This window comes from Cydia strobilella, chromosome Z (genome assembly GCF_947568885.1).
Source record: "Cydia strobilella chromosome Z, ilCydStro3.1, whole genome shotgun sequence".
Taxonomy (NCBI): Eukaryota; Metazoa; Arthropoda; class Insecta; order Lepidoptera; family Tortricidae; genus Cydia; species Cydia strobilella.
In genome coordinates, this window is record NC_086068.1 from 35061720 (window position 1) to 35079831 (window position 18112).

The 18112-nt window shown below is 40.1% G+C and overlaps 1 protein-coding gene across 1 annotated transcript; it reads right to left on the reverse strand.

Annotated features, from left to right (window-relative positions):
• Positions 1-10573: 10573 nt before the first annotated feature.
• Positions 10574-11687, reverse strand: LOC134753743 (uncharacterized). Its single transcript, XM_063689681.1, has 2 exons — positions 11043-11687; positions 10574-10744 (listed from the first exon to the last, which is right to left on the reverse strand). The coding sequence occupies exons 1-2, from the start codon at positions 11685-11687 to the stop codon at positions 10574-10576; spliced, it is 816 nt and encodes a 271-aa protein (XP_063545751.1).
• Positions 11688-18112: the final 6425 nt, after the last annotated feature.

Genomic DNA, 18112 nt, shown 5'->3' on the forward strand with positions numbered 1-18112 from the left:
CATCGGTTGGTATAGTTTGATTTGTTTTTGACACAAAATATCAAGATTGTATCCTTCAGATACGATATATGTACCTTACTGATACACCATAAATAATACGTAATATCTTGATATCTAACCCCAAGACAGCAATTTTGAAAATAATTTCTTTAAGATTTTTTTTTAAATATTTTTCATGTGTATAATTTTTAATATTACAATATTAATGATGATGATGGAATCCATGAGGAATCGAGGGAACTCCTCAAATGTGAAAGGCATACATATAGTGATTTTTGTATTTTTATAAACAAATCCAGCACTTCCATTTTAAAAAGTGACATTTGATGAAGTGGCACAGCTGATGATGATCAGAAAGGAACTCTTCAATGACGCATAGTTCACGTTTGACGATTTGTCCTCTTCGTTATGTTTGTTAAGCAAGTTAGATTTTCAAGAAACATTTTTGTCAAGCTCGAGTTCTGATGATGGGATCCATGAGGAATCGAGGGAACTCCTCAAATGTGAAAGGCATACATATAGTGATTTCTGTATTTTTATAAACAAATCCAGCACTTCCATTTTAAAAAGTGACATTTGATGAAGTGGAACTGCTGATGATGATCAGAATGGAACTCTTTAATGACGCATAGTTTACGTTTGGCGATTTGTCCTCTACTTTATGTTTGTTAAGCAACTTAAGTTTTTAAGACATATTTTTGTCTAGCTCGAGTTCTGATGATGAGACCCACGAGGAACCGAGGGAACTCCTCATATGTGAAAGGCATACATATAGTGATATTTGTTTTTTTATCAACAAATCCAGCATTTACATTTAAAAAAGTGACATTTGATGAAATGGAAACTGCTGATAATGATCAGAATGGAACTCTTCAATGACACATAGTTCACGTTTGGCGATTTGTTCTCTTCCTTATGGACCCAGCCCTAATTTTGGACCCAGACTCGGACCCGGACCCGGGTCTGAACATGGACCCCACTCTGACCCAAACTTGGACCCGGACAGCCGGACACGGACCCGGACTCTAATCCGGACCCGGAAATGCTACTAGAAAAGTGGGTTAGGTAGGTGGTTGGGTTTTGAACTGCGATTCTCACAGAACAGAACTGCTATTAGAAAAGTAGGTTAGGTTAGAGCTGTGACCCTTACAGAAACGAAATGCTATCAGAAAAGTAGGTCAGGTTAGGTTAGAACTGCGACCCTTAAAGAAACGAAATGCTACTAGAAAAGTGGGTGGTTTTACCTTCTTTTCTACATTATTAGGCAAAAGACGCTGTCTTTTTCATTTCATTGTCTGGAATCTAAGAGTGCACCATCAACAATAAGAGTGAACTTTCAGCGGCATCCCCCATTGAAGTCGGTTTTTTTTTTCTTAAAAATTATCATGCAACCATTCTGTATTTTTTTATCCATCTGTTTTCATCCAAAAGGTAGAATAACTTTTGCAGCTAGCTATCCGGGCGATTAGTGATAGAATTCTTTCGTTCAACAACGTACTTGTATATGTAACATCGATTTGCGGTATTTCTTTGTAATTGGGGTCGAGCTGCTTCCGCTAATAAGGCATAGTACTAAAAGCTTGTAATATGCGTGTAGATAAAACAGTGTAGCCACGTAACCTGTACTATTATGTAACTGTGATCCTTTTACCCACGCTGCTATTTTATTACTTTTAATTATGTAGCAGTAACATTAGTAATTAGTAAACTAGATCTGATACTCTAGACCAGATAGACATTCTAGCTCCTAATATTTATGGACTAATATGTCGTCAGCACATTTAACTAACAATTTGTTAAGCTTATTGCTTGCTTAATGCTTAATGCTTTAATTTAATGCAACGAGATAAAGCCCAAGAATCTTCAGTTCAGTGTGTTGCTGTTATGTATTATATGTATAAATAATACATTATAAATACAGTCGCCGTCAGATATTGATCGGAGCGTAGATCGTACTCAAGTGCTCTACAATAGTTATCTAAACACGCACTGAAGCGTTGACACTAGAGGTGTGTTCAGATTTTGTCACCATCGTAGCCGCTCCGATATATCTGATGACGACTACACATATTATAAATTTAGAATAACTATTGATATTCTGAAGAAAATTTAAGTGTATGTTAAATACTAGTATTTATTACAAACAAGTCTTTATATCGACGTTGTCGCATTGTGATTGTTTGATTCCCAAGTTTTAGAAATATGTGTTTTTTTTTTGGTCTGGATGTCTGTAGTGAATATGTTTCCTACTTCAACCTGATCCTAATATAACTAAATGAATTAAAATGACTGCAGCGGTGTCAGCATGGTTGCATTTTAATCACCTGTCACTTTCGCTCTTACATAAGTACTTGGTAGAACGTGACAGGCATGGTGACAGGCCATAAAAATGCTACCGTGCTCAGCCCGCTGGACATACTGTGAATACTGTGATGCGAACATAATATGTATAAGTAGATATAAGAGATTTATGTTGCAAATTTTATTTTATCCAGGATAATATATTTGTACCTAAGTGTATGTTATATTAGTTTTTAAGGTTCAAAATGTATTGATGTGATATATAAATATACTGTATACTTGTATAGCTCATTTCCGTGTAAATAGATCATTTATCTAGTATAAATCAAAATAGAATAGAACACTCACACTAACGCGGTTATCGCATACATACAGTCACCAGCAGCCAGCTGATATATCGGAGCGGCCGAGGTGCTCAAAAATGTCTGAACACGCACTCTAACGCCTTGACAATAAAGGTGTGTGAGATACACTACAAGAAGTTGGAAATAGAGACCTGGGTGTGCGGAAGGACGTTACTAATGGACAAAGTTCGCCTACTTAGATTTTCCCGTTATAGAAGGCAAACGAGCAGACGGATCACCTGATGGTAAGCGATTACCGCCGCCCATGGACACCCGCAACACCAGAGGGGTTGTAAGTGCGTTGCCGGCCTTTAAGATGGGAATACGCTCTTTTCTTGAAGGTTTGAAGGTCATATCGGTGATTGGTCAGATCATGACAAAAAATTCATAACTGATGATCTGAAAGGCCGTTTATGGTGGTTCTCCTTATGCGAATTTCAGGGTTATTCCCACTAGTTACCACCAAGTTGTTACCAGTGGTAACTACAGGGAGTTTTTTTTCCACCTTTTACCACTGGTAACGACTGAGAACTTTTTTTCCACCTTAATATGAATATGTAGCTGTAGTCTGAATGAGGGCTACCGTTTTGTACTCACTAGTTGGCGCCACTGTAGATGTAAGTCCAGAAAAACAGATCTCAAAATTCTTATATGCTTATTTTTATAAAATCAATACGTTCTAATATATAATATATTAAATTTTGCTTACCATGATTAATCAAAGCTTGACAAAGATTTACCACAATTATGAATAAGGAGTGAAAATTCCCAATAATAAAAAAGCTTGAAACTAGTGTTTTTAAAAGACTAGTCTTTAAGACTTTTGAACCTTAACGACTCGCGAACCTTTAAGGCTCAAGCTTTGAAAGCTAGAGCGTTAAAGGTTTGCTCACAAAGCGGTTTAGAACCTTAACGACCCAAACATTTTATGACTTGTCAAAATGAAGTCGTTAAGACTCGGGCCTCATAGGGAACTCTAGCTTTTTAACTTAAGATCAAGCCCCCCGAACCTTAAAAGCTTGTGTCAAGCTTAGAGCTCATACGTTGAGCTCTCTTTGCAGATATTATTTTTATGTAGAGAATTTACGAATATTATAATATACCTATCTATATCGGAAGAGTAACTTAACATCAGTTAACGCATTTACTGCCTGCAACGTATACAGGGTGGACCATTTAGAACCGTGATTCCGTTGCGTATGTACATCCAGATACATTTTCTATGAAACTATATTTTAATTTTCCCGTTCCGTTCCGTCCTAATATATGAGTGAGTCATAAGAAATAAAAATAAAAGTATTTAAAAAAATATTTATTACTTAATTAAGACTGGGTGATTACTTGAACCGCTTGAACGTTTTAACTTTTAACCGCCTCCGCTATTGACTAATTCATGAACGCAAACTAAACAACTAAGAGACAAAAAAAACAAAACGGTTTCTGCAGAAATGTAAAAATGCCGCGGCATACCATACATTTATAACCAAAAATACCACTCTTTGTGTAGTTCGTCAATATTGCGGAATGCGGACAGAGGAATAAGAAGGTAAAACGCTCAAATAACTTGTTTCCTTATTCATTTTAAAATACCTATCAACAACGTCAACACCCCACACAATAGGGTTGGAACAAAATAATTCACCCCCCATTCATGTGATAGAGGTACCGAAGATTTTTTTTTTGTTTTTGCTCGAGCACTTTGTCAGCGTGTTCACATTTCACAACACATACCTATTCATACCAAGTTTCAACTTTCTAGTACTAGTCACTAAGCCAAACCGCGGACTGACAGACAGACGAACGGACAGACATGGCGAAACTATAAGGGTTCCTAGTTGACTATACGGAACTCTAAAAACGCGATAAGTCATAATTATCTTTTTCTGTTTTTCCCTATTTCACAAAAACATATTAAATTTCACCCTACCCTATTAGCATAGGTTGATCTTATTTATTAAAAGCTTTTACTTTTTGCTCCAAACCTTTACTGCTAAAAACCTTACAGACTTAAACCTTCAAAGCTTAGGAGGCCAAAAGACTAGAGGTTTCTTTGCTCGTAAGCAGCAACACGAACTCTTAGTTCGAGTCGTTAAGGTTCCGAGGCTTTAAGGTTCGAGGCTTCAAGGCTCAGCAGTCGCGACTCAAGTCTTGTAGTTTACGCCTCAAAGCTTAAATCCACAACACTACTTGAAACCCCCAACACTTCTATGCATTTGACATTTTGAAAGACCTTTCCGCCATCATTAATTTATTCATTATTACATTTATTACTTTATTCATGATGAGAATATAATTTGAATTCAGGATTCGTAAGGCATTAGAAATCCGAAGTAAAACAAATATCCGCAAAAACTTTATTGCAAACCGTATAATAGTAAAGGCTTGGAACAAATTACCCTCTGAAGTTGTCAACTCTACAAGTGTGAATCAATTTAAAAATAGACTAGACAAACTATCTAAACTGTGAAATCGTGCTTAGTTAACTATGATTTAGACGTACCAGCATCAGCTGCCTGTCTAAAACAAAATAATAATAATATCACAGTCTGAAACTTATTGACCTGAAACCAAATATAGTAATACAGTTACAGAAAGCAGCTATGCCAGCTATACTTAATACTTGCAGAATCATACGGAAGTTCCTGCAAGAAGATGAAAAGACTAATTTAACATAAGTGTCAGTAGATAATATTAATTACCAGCTTAGGCTGAGAAAGAGAAATCTTGTAGAAAATAATAATAATAAAAATTGTAAAAAAACAGCCGCCATCTTGTATTTCTTCATTGACTTTCTTGGAAATATATGACTAACCAAGTGTTGTCCGTTCTCTAGAAAAAGTTGCCAGTAATTAACATAATAGTACATTTCGATGCTAGTGCGGAAAGTATGTCATTACTTCACGTGTACCGAGATATACTCGCCTACGGCTCGTGGCAAGACTCGGGACGAGTGAAATATGCATATTTTTCGTATTCTTACATTAACAGTAGGTTTTTATGTTGATTACGACGTTTAAAGGAAACTAATATTAACACTCATCAAAAAGTAGTCATGAATTGGAACAAGTAAAAATTTAAAAAAATTGGAAAAGTAAAAAGCACTAGTTCGCGAAAACCAACTTTCCGCACACTAAACAGCCACGAAATATAAAAAAACTTTTCAATAAAAAGACGTGGAAATGGTTTACTTTTTTTTCTAATGCTAAAAAATGAGTATAGTTTCTACTACCAAATAGGAAATGAAAGAAAACGTTCGTGTAATATATATTTTTTATTAATAATAGGGAAAATTACGCGAAACTCGGCGTAGGTCGCGCCACTACCACAATCTGAGAGTCTATCGCGAAACAAGAAAATCGAACTTTCGTTTTCTAACATCTCTGTCACTCTTGCGTATTCGAGCGATAAAGAGCCAGATAACGAAATTTCGGATTCGCGTTTCCCGGTAGGTCCTCTGAAAACTTGTCAAAAACCTGTTAAAGTTACAGTATGTATAAGTTACTCTACGGTTTACTAAAAAGGGTGCTGCACTCTGGTGGCAGAACATTGCAGTAATATCCCCTATTCCTCGTCCTTTGGAAATCTGAAATAAAAAGTTGAGTTTTGTCAGATAGGTAAACCAACAAACAAAAGGAACATTCATCAATGATCATTAATGTATTTTTTAGTATTATACTATAGTCTGGCAAACACAATCTGTCAGTAAGTAAGAACAAAGAAAACTATACTCATCAATTAAAATGAGACAGTCCTGGGCGAAACTATAAGACAGCTGTAAATGTCGATAGGTTAGGATCTGAGGTAGATAAATACACAGTACATCACTATGCCAAAAATATAACCTTTCATAGTTAGCAGAAAATTTCGGAAATATATGCAAAAATCAATACAGACTTGAATGCAAGTAATAATTACATAAACAACATATCGATTTCAATGTTTACGTCAGGTCCTAAAAATTAATTTCTTCAAAATTGAACAAAACTCAGCCCTGTCTACATGTCATAAACTCATAAAATTGGAGCTTCGGGGACCACGTGGATCAAAGGCCATCTTGAAAAGTATGTCTTTTTTGGTTTTTCTCGGAATATCTGGGTTTAATGTGAATACTGTGTATGACGAAACAAAAGCTTATTAAGTTCTACACAAAAAAGGTATAGAACACCATGTCCCTAAAACGGAGCTTTCTTCTAGAAATATGGCTCAGAAGTCAAAAGGTTATACTTATCATCTACTAAAATTTTATTTTAAGACGAGTCAGAAAAAAATAAGTGTATAATTTTTTTACCAATTTTTGGAACACAAAGACATTATCTACTCAACCACGAAAAAAAATGTGTGGAAACTTGGTAGGCTAGGAAATGAATGCCCAAAAAAAGTTATAGAGGGAAATGTTTGGAACACAATTTTTGGATTCTTATCTTTGTTTGGACTAGTTAGGAAACGAACATATCAAAAGTCCCCGGCCGTAACCCTGGTGCTGGGGGGAGAGGGGGGTTTGAAGGTTCTATTTTTCGGTTTTTCGATTATATCTCGGAAACTATGCGTCTGAGCGACTTGGCCACTTATTCAAAATGAAAAGAGATTTAATTTGTTACAAGTTTTATTCAGTCAAGTTTTTCGATATCTTGTATAGTTTTTGAGATATCCGCTCTTCAAGGTTTATTTAGGACTCATTTTTATCTTGATTATCTACATCAGTGAAGCTGCTAGGCCGGGTTTGGTATAGTTTTCGTATAAATCGGGGGTGCTATATTCATTTATGGTATCAACATGGACACCATTCCTAAGTAAAAATATTTTTTTTTTTTAAAACACCTCTTAACGCTTAAACCGCTGAACCGATTTCGTTGAAATTTGGTATAGAGATGGTTTGAGTCCCGAAACAGTACATAGGATAGTTTTTATAACCAAACTCATCTTTAAGGATGTGAAAAGTGGGGTGGAATTTTGTATGGGGAATCAATAACCGCTTAACCTATTTAAATAATATTTGGGATGGTCTACATGTTTAATTTAGTTGAAAATGATACCAAACATGACTTCAAACCTAAATTTAAACAGTATTAATTCAGCTTCTTCGGCGAAGAAGCTGAATTCCCCTCACACCAAATATCACACCTTCAAAGTATGATATTTGAGATAAAAACTATATTATATCCTGATTCGGGACTTAAAACATCTATTTACCAAATTTCAACTAAATTGGTTCAGCGTTTTAACCGTAAAGAGGAGTGAAAAAAAGTTATGTGTTTAAAGTTTATATGTTTTTACTTCGGAAAGGTGTCAATGTTGATACCATAAATGAATTCAGCACCCTCGATTTATACGAAAACGTTACCAAACCCGGCCTAGCAGCTTCACTGATGTAGATAATCAAGATAAAAATGAGAGCCCTAATTAAACCTTCAAGAGCGAATATCTCAAAACTCTCAAAAGCTATAACAATATATCAAAAAACGACTAAATAAAACTTGTAACAAATTAAATCACTTTTCATTTTGTATAAGTGGCCAAGTCGCTCAGATGCATAGTTTCCGAGATATAATCGTAAAACCGAAAAATAGAACCTACAAACCCCTCCTCTCCCCCCAGCACCAGGGTTACGGCCGGGGACTTTTGATATGTTCATCTCCTAACTAGTCCAAACAAAGCTACGAAGTCAAAAATTGTGTTCCTAGCATTTCCCTCTATACCTTCTTATTGCTTGGCCTATAAGCTTCTGAGCCCTATTTCTGGAAAAAGGCTTCGTTTTTGGGACATTGTGGTGTATACCTTTTTAGTGTGAAATTTAATAAGCTTTCGTTTCGCCATACACAGTATTCACATTAAACCCAGATATTCTGAAAAAATAATTTTTAAGAAAAAAAAACCGACTTCAATGGGGGATGCCGCTAAAAGTTCACTTATTGTTGATGGTGCACTGTTAGATTCCAGACAATGAAATGAAAAAGACAGCATCTTTTGTCTAATTATGTAGAAAAGGAGGTTAAACGACCCACTTTTCTACTAGCATTTCGTTTTTGTAAGGGTCGCAGTTCTAACCTTTTTTTTTTTGTTAGGAGGGAAAAATGCATTACGCATACCACCCGGGTGCGGGGGGTGACCCGAGTGGTTATGTGGGACTCCCGTCTAGGCTAATGAGGCCCACGGTGTACCCACTAAAAACCCCCCATATGCCGCCTCGCCGCCCTATTGGTGGGGTTACAGGAACGCTGCTTGCGCTTGTCATCTGCGACCCCACCGGCGGCAGCCGCCCACGAGCGCGGCTCCTTCGCGAATGCCCGAAGGCCCTTCACGCTAGGCGCGCCAGATGGTAAGACGCGCCTTCCTCCTCGGCTTCCATTCTGTATCGTAGCGGACCCCCCCGAGCCCGCCACAAGGAAGCCACGGGCGCCAGGAAGTTCCCCGGTGCCCGGCGACAGATCAGGTCTATGGTTCTGCCGCAAAACCACAACTCGGCTGCAGAGGACAGGGAGAACGGCACATCGTAACACCGACACTCCTCTTCCTCTGCAGCCCCACCAACGCCGCTACAGCGAAACGGTCCCGCCAAGTTCGCAGGGGATAGGGAGAGTGGCGCATCGAAATACCATCACTCCTCTTCCCCTGCGATCCCCCGCAGTTCAAAAGCCACCCACCCACCTAACCCACTTTTCTAGTAGCATTTCCGGGTCCGGGTCTGGGTCCGGATGCGAGTGCGGGTCCGTGTCCGGCTGTCCAGGTCCAAGTTTGGGTCAGAGTTCGGTCCTGGTCCGGGTCCGAGTTAAGGTCCATGTTCAGACCCGGGTCCGGGTCCGAGTCCGGGTCCAAGTTTAGGTCTGGGTCCATAAGGAAGAAAACAAATCGCCAAACGTGAACTATGTGTCATTGAAGAGTTCCATTCTGATCATCATCAGCAGTTCCACTTCATCAAATGTCACTTTTTTAAATGTAAATGCTGGATTTGTTGATGAAAATACAAAAATCACTATATGTATGCCTTTCACATTTGAGGAGTTCCCTCGGTTCCTCGTGGGTTTCATCATCAGAACTCGAGTTTGACAAAAATATGTCTTAAAAACTTAAGATTTGTCCTCTTCTTTATGTTAAAAACTTAACATAAAGAAGAGGACGAATCGCCAAACGTAAACTATGCGTCATTAAAGAGTTCCATTCTGATCATCATCAGCAGTTCCACTTCATCAAATGTCACTTTTTAAAATGGAAATGCTGGATTTGTTGATAAAAATACAAAAATCACTATATGTATGCCTTTCACATTTGAGTAGTTCCCTCGATTCCTCATGGATCCCATCATCAGAACTCGAGCTTGACAAAAATGTTTCTTGAAAACCTAACTTGCTTAACAAACATAACGAAGAGGACAAATCGCCAAACGTGAACTATGCGTCATTGAAGAGTTCCGTTCTGATCATCATCAGCAGTTCCACTTCATCAAACGAGGAACCGAGGGAACTCCTTAAATGTGAAAGGCATACATATATTTTATTTATTTATTTAAACTTTATTGCACAAGCAAAGAAAAATGTTCAAATGGCGGACTTAATGCCAAAAGGCATTCTCTACCAGTCAACCATTAGGTCAAACAGAGACATAAATGTTGGTGCAGGATAGATTCATGAATTATGACGAGAAATAGAACAAAAAAAAGTCAAATATTATGTATGTACCTGTATATATATATAAACATAATAAAGTAAACTAACAAAAATTATGATTAAATACTAATACTTATATGATCTTCTTCCTCCTTGACCTTTTTCCCATTTACTTGGAGTCGGCCTTTCTTGTCCTTTTCTTCCATAATACACGGTTTTTGGCTATTTCAGCGTCTGTATTAACATCTTTCATATCTTTTTCGACTGTCGTCAGCCAAGTGGCAGGTGGTCTTCCACTTCCTCTCCTTTGTGTCGGCAAATTTAAGGCTAACTTGACCATATGATCTTCTGGGCGACGTAGGATATGCCCGTACCACCGGAGACGATTTTCTTTAAGTTTCTCGGATATAGGTGCGACTTTAAAACTTCCTCGTTGTCGTTGCGGATTTTATCCAACAGTGTGACTCCTCCCGCCCGACCAACGCAACATGCGCATTTCTGTGACATACATTTTGTTTATGTGTTGTTTGCATGTTGCCCAACAATTCGAGCCGTCTTATTGCACTTTTATAGATTTTCCCTTTAACTTTTATTGGCATTTTCTTATCGCATATTACGCCAGTCAGTTCTTTCCATTTTTGCCAACCTACTGTGGTCCTATGTGTGACATCCTTATCGATCTTGCCATCGTTACTGATAATAGATCCCAAGTATTTGAACTGGCACACAGTAAGAATTCTTGTTGCACCGATGTAGATCTCAAAGTTGTTGGCGTCGGAAATGCCATCAAACACACACGACATATGCTCAGTTTTCTTTCTGCTAATCTTGAGCCCATTTTTTCAAGTGCATCTATCCAGGTGTTAAATGTGTGTTGGAGGTCGTCTATGTCCTCTGAGATGAGTGCAACATCGTCCGCGTTAAGGATGTTCCAAGGTACGGGTTTTTGGCAACTTTTCGTGAGGTAGTCAATTGTTACATTGAAAAGCAACGGGCTGAGTGTAGAGCCTTGGTGGACGCCGGCTGTTATGGAGAAACTATCACTTTTACCTGCTGGGCTCACAACTTGCGTCTTCAAATCGGTGTACATATCTTTTATTAACGAGATGTAGCTTTCCGGCACCAGCTGACTTCGAAGAGCCTCCCAGATAAGGTCACGAGGGACATGGTCGAAGGCTTTTTCCAAATCAATGAAGACCATGTGTAAGTTCTTTTTGTTGGTTTTTGTCTTTTCAAGTAATATGCGTATAGTTTGTATAGCATCCGACGTTCCTTTTTCAGTTACAAAGCCACATTGATTTGGAGTTAATGATATTAGTTGGTTTAATCTGTGTTCAGACACACAAAAGGCCCACTGTGCACCGATAGCGGGCTGCACCATTGGATGCGCCCCACCTCCCAAAACCAGACGCGATCCGAGCGCGGTCACGCGAACACACATAATACTTACATATATATATTGTAATTTCCTAAACGCTATTAAAAAACTAGTTACATAATAAAAGGTGAATTTATTGAAAAGAACCTCATAGAAGATCGAACATAATTTTTGGCGACCGAAGACATGACATTGCGCGGAGGCGCAATAACTTTAAGGACAACGTAACCTGCAACCACGAGGTCCACGAGGAGGAGGCGTGACGTGGAGGCAAAGTGGACTCCTGCCTGCTGCCTGCTGGTCTACGTATTTCAGGGGAGTGCCCGTTCCATCCTTCCACTCATTCTAACTCCATTCCACAGAAAAAATTAGTGAAATTTACCCCTTTTTTATGCAAACGTAAGACATTTAAGTAAAAGATCAAACCCCTTTAATTACATATAGCCATTTAGCTATCAATAAAGAATAAATTTGCATTGTAGTTGCATAGGTACTTATTGCACTCGCCGACTATTCCAGGTTTTGCGTAAACAAGTCGAGCGGCCGGGCCGACAGTTGCCACGCGGCGCGGAGAACAAAGGATCACGCGCACCGGCCACTCCATCGGCGTGATAGCACATTCTTAAGACTATCAACGTTGCACGGGTTTGAATCTGAACTGCAAGGTTTGCCGGATTAAACGGTATTTATAACATTTTTATTACTTGTTGTTCATTACAATGTCTGAAGCAGAGTTAAAAGATTTATTAAAAAAACGTAGTGTAATTAAGGGTAAAGTAACTGTGTTTAAAAATAAATATGCGGAATTTGAGAGCAATACAAGTATTACTTCCAGTCAAGTTAATGAGCTGGCATTGCGGTTGAGCAGATTTGAAATTGTTTTCAATAATTTTGATGACTTACGGGAAAAGATAGAATCGATAACCAGCGATAACGATCAGCTGACTGAAAATATACAGATTGAAAACGATTTCTTTGATCTTATCAATTGTGCGCAAGAATTTATAGAGATGCACAAACAAAGGTTTGCTGATGCTGACGATGGAAGTGTTAGTAGCCGAAATTCAAGCCATCAAATTAATATTAAACTCCCCCAAATTAAGCTGCCGTCTTTCGATAGAAATTATGGCAAATGGCTTGAGTTCCGTGATACTTTTGCGTCTATTGTGCACAATAATAAGTGAATGACATAAATAAGTTCTATTATCTGCGCACCTCCCTTGAGGGCAGCGCCGCGCTTGTAATTAAATCGTTGGAAATATCTGCCGCCAACTACGCCGTCGCTTGGAGTTTATTGTGTGATAGGTATGACAACAAGCGTCAACTGGTTCATAACCATTTGCAGTCCTTATTCCGCATAGAGTCTTTGACAAGAGAGTCAGATAAGTGTTTGCGTAACTTAATTGATAATGTAACAAAAAATTTACGAGCGCTCGAGAGCCTCGGCGAGAGGGTAGATTGCTGGGATACGCTTATTGTTTTTCTTTGCTCCTCCAAGCTTGACCCGATCACATTAAGAAAATGGGAGGAAAAAAGAAACAGTCTAGAAGACTCGCCGAAGCTATCTGAGTTCACTGACTTTCTTCGTAGCAGGGCCGATATACTGGAGTCATTGGCTCGAAGCGGCAGTCACTTTGAAAGGCCTGAAACGAAACAGCCTCAAAAGAAATTAGATAAAATTCAAAAAACATTTGTCGCAGCCGCTTCGAACCCAACGACAACCAGCTCGCCTCAATCATCGTGCTTGATATGCAAAGGTGACCACCGTATATCTACGTGTAATAAATTTCTCGAAATGACACCAGAAGTGAGAGGTGACGAAATATATAAGTCAAAGGTGTGTCCAGTCTGTTTTCGAGGTGGTCATCGTGCATTTCAATGTCGAGCGAATCCTTGTAAAATATGTGGACGTAAACATAATTCATTATTACATCGAACGTATGTACCAAACAATGCACAGGTACCTAGTACCTCTCAGGCTAGTACCTCAACAGCAGGTGACAATCAAGTAAAAAATGCATTTCCGATATCATTCTGTTCGTCGGACGCAACGCAGGTGTTGCTATCTACGGCTATGGTAGATATTGTAAACAAAAATAATCAGTGCCATCGCGTACGCACGTTACTTGATTGTGGAAGTGAATCTTCGTTTATAAAAAGGTCATTACAGGAAAAATTAAATCTTCCTGTTTTTGAATATGAGACTGAGGTCTTTGGCCTTAATAAATTATCTTTTACAACGTTACGACGGTGCACGATAGAACTGCAATCCAGGGATAGGTCAATAAAAATACCTATAATTTGCTCCGTAGTCGATGATGTAGGCAACGAAGTCCCTGAAAACGAGGTCGATATTTCATCATTAAATATACCTAAAAACGTAGATTTGGCGGATGAGTCATTTTATCGTCCCTCTGCAGTAGAACTGTTACTAGGGGGCGACGTTTTTTGGGGTCTTCTTATACAAGAACAAATAAAGCTAGGAAAAAATAAACCGTTCCTACAGAACTCGCAGTTCGGATGGCTTGTTGTCGGTCCAACCACTTTTATGTCAAATAATAATAACGGGCTAGGCAATAAAGTTCATTGTAACTTCAGCCACGAAATCAGCGTCCAGTTAAGGAAGTTCTGGGAACTAGAGGAGCTGCCACCGCAGGAGAAGTGGACACCCGAAGAAGAAGCATGCGAAGCTCATTTCCTCGAAAATACCTACCAATTGCCAGACGGCAGGTTTTGCGTGAGTTTGCCTCTAAAAGAGTCACCCGAGAAATTAGGTGACTCCTTTCATATTGCTAAAAAACGATTGCATTATTTAGAAAAACGATTTGAAAGGCAACCTCAATTGCGATTTTATACGCGAGTATCAAGAGTTAGGGCACCTTACGCCAATAGAAAAACCGGATGTCGCGAATTTTCTTGCCCACCACCCAATTTTACGTGAAAAATCGGCCACGACACGTTGTCGTGTCGTCTTCGACTGTTCCGCGAAGACATCGTCGGGTATGTCGTTGAACGACATATTAATGGTTAGGCCAACAATACAGGATGACATTTTTTCAATTCTCACTCGTTTTCGTCAACATGAATATGTATTGATCGGAGATATTGAAAAAATGTATCGCCAAATCCTAGTAAACGAAAATGATAGATATTTACAGGTCATTTTATGGCGCGAAAATAGTACGGAACCCATTAAATATCTGCGCCTCGATACCGTTACCTACGGCATGTCGTCCTCGCCTTATTTAAGCATAAGATGTTTATATAAAATTGCTAAGACTTGTGACGATCCGCATATAAAAACTATAATTGAGAGAGATATGTATGTAGATGACTTAGTTACGGGCTCGGACAGTTCCGACCATTTAAAATATATTTTAACATCGGTCTCACAAACCTTAGCAAAGGCGCAGATGAATTTACGTAAAATAAAATCTAATTGCATTCAACTCTTTCAAGATGAGGAAAACTAACGAGCAAACGAATGTCGACTTTAATGACGAGTGTTCTACGCTCGGAATTCGTTGGAACCCAGCGGCGGATAAGTTGTTAATCAGCTGCTCGAAGGGCGTTAAAGATGTAAACAATGCCGATTCTAAGTGTACAAAACGTACTATCTTATCCACGATTGCAAGCATATTTGACCCTTTGGGTCTGTTAAGTGTTTGCACAATCACATTTAAATTACTTTTAAAGAATATCTGGATATTGCACCTGGAATGGGAGGATGAAGTGCCTTCCGATATAAAGCAAACGTGGAATAAGATCGTGCGCGGATTAAATATTTTGACTTCGTTCCAAATTGATCGTTATGTATTGCAACCTGAGGCGGAAAATATTGAGTTGCATTTTTGCTCGGATGCTTCCTTATTGGCCTACGCCGCGTGCGCATATATTCGCTCGATAAGCGATAAGGGAGTAGTGGTTCGGTTGCTCTGTGGCAAGGCCAAGGTCATGCCTGCTCGGCCAGCTGTTACTATCCCACGTGCGGAGCTACTGGGCGCATTGTTAGCCTGTCGACTTTACGACAAAATAAGGAAGTCATTGCGGCAAAATATTGATAAAGTGTATTTTTGGGTCGATTCGAAAATCGTACTTTCGTGGTTAAATATTTACAAATCAAATAAAATGCAACTCAAGACCTTTGTATTACATCGAGTGTCTGAGATAACGGAATTATCTCGCGGCGCTCAATGGAACTACGTTCCGTCTGGTCAAAACGCAGCTGATGCAGCTAGTCGCGGGTTATTGCCCGATCAGCTGACGTCTGACGGTATGTGGTTTCAAGGGCCGTCTTTTCTAAAGTGTAACGAAAGTGACTGGCCTTCTCAAGACAATTCAATTGAATTAAATTCAAATATACCGGAAGTTAAATCCACTGTTCAAGTAATGAGCGCGAGTCTGAGAAAGAACGCGTCAATGGATTTTATTAAATTAGAAAACTTTTCGAACTTCAATCGCTTGAAAAGGTCAGTCGCGTACATTTTACGATTTATAAATAATTGTAAACAGCCTAAGAATAAATTTCAAGGGCCATTAAGTGTTTCAGAATTGCATGCGGCTGAAACTAAGCTTGTACAATATTCGCAAGAGACTTCATTTCCTGACGAATTAAATTTATTAAAAAATAATTTACCTATAAGCAAAAGGTCAAAGGTCTTGTCCTTAAACCCATTCCTAAATGAAGATGGTGTTATGCGAGTTGGCGGCAGATTATCCAACTCGGATTATATATATGATAAAAAACATCCGATAATTCTAGACGGTAAACATTATTTAAGTAAGTTAATATATGGACATTTCCATAAACAATTAAAACATACCGGGCCACAGCTGCTACACTCAAGCGTTCGCGAAGAATATTGGATAATAGGCGAACGATTGCTAGCGCGCAAAACTTATCAAACATGTATAACTTGCAAGCGCTTGCGAGGAGCAGTTGCGACTCAACTTATGGGAAACCTGCCCGCTCAGCGCGTGACGCCAGGGTACCCATTTCAATCCACGGCCATTGATTATGCTGGTCCGTTCTTAATTTTAAGTAAAAAAGGGCGTGGAGCCCAATTAATAAAATCATTTTTGTGCATAATGTGCTGTCTGAGAACAAAGGCCGTTCACCTTGAACTCGCCAGTGATCTCAGCACGCAAAGTTTCATTTTGGCTCTTAAGCGGTTTATTGCAAGGAGAGGAAAGCCTTACGAGATTTTTTCGGACAATGGCCGAAACTTTCTGGGGGCTAGTAACGAAATAGGCCAAGTTATTCATAGCTCTTATAACTCTGTCTCAGAAACGTTTGCTAATGAACACATTCAGTTCAGATTCGCACCCGCGTATTCGCCTAACTTCTGTGGCTTAATAGAAGCCGCAGTGAAATCCGCGAAATATCACATTAAAAGAATAATTGGTAATATGCACTTCACATATATGTCGAACTGGAGACGATTTTTGTTCAGGTTGAGTCGATTTTGAATAGTAGGCCTTTATGTCCCTTATCCTCCGATCCTCACGACCTGTCCCCATTGTCCCCTGGGCACTTCCTGATCGGACGATCGTTGACTTCGCTGCCAACGCCAAACCTCGAAGAAGCCAAACCGAGCCAGTTGCACCGATACGCACGGATGGAGCAAGTGCGCCAACACTTTTGGGCCAGATGGAGCCACGAGTATGTCAGCCTCCTGCAGCAGCGTACCAAATGGCGCTCGCGACAGCCTAACCTCCAGCCGGGTCAGCTCGTCCTGGTGAAGCAACCCCACGGCCCGCCGTTGACATGGCCGCTCGGCCGCATTGAAAAGCTACACAAACCTACAGGGAGGCCGCCTATATAGCCACAGCAGGGGTTGCACACGTGGTGCACAGGATTCGGGCGCTAGGTCTGGAGGTCGCACTGCACAAATCCGAGGTTCTGGTTTTCCACGGGCCTCGGAACAAACCACCGGGGGGAGCCCAAATTACCGTGAGAGGAATTTCCATCGCCGTCGGGTCGACGATGAAGTACCTAGGACTCGTTCTCGACAGTAGATGGAAGTTCGAGGAACATTTCAAGCGTTTGGCTCCGAAATTGCTTTCTGCAGCCGGAGCGCTTGGGCGGATCCTCCCAAATCTGGGCGGACCAGGAGGAGCCTCCAGGCGGCTCTATATGAGCGTGGTGCGCTCAATGGCGCTTTACGGGGCACCAATATGGGCGGGCACCCTGGGAACTCGAAGTGCGGCCCTATTGCGTCGGCCGCAGCGGGCCATAGCTCTCAGGGTGGCCAGAGCGTATCGCGATAACTCGCACGCAGCAGCCGGCCTGCTAGCCGGAAGCCCGCCTTGGGACCTTGAAGCCAAGGTTCAGTCCGCGGTCTATTGGCGGGTGCTGGCAGCAAGGAGGGAGGAAAACTGGCCCGCCCCTCAAGAAGTTCGCAAGTGGCGGGAAGAAGCACGAGAAGTGCTATATGAAAAATGGTCGGAGCGTCTGGAGATCCCGGGAGCTAGCCGGGACCTGGTGG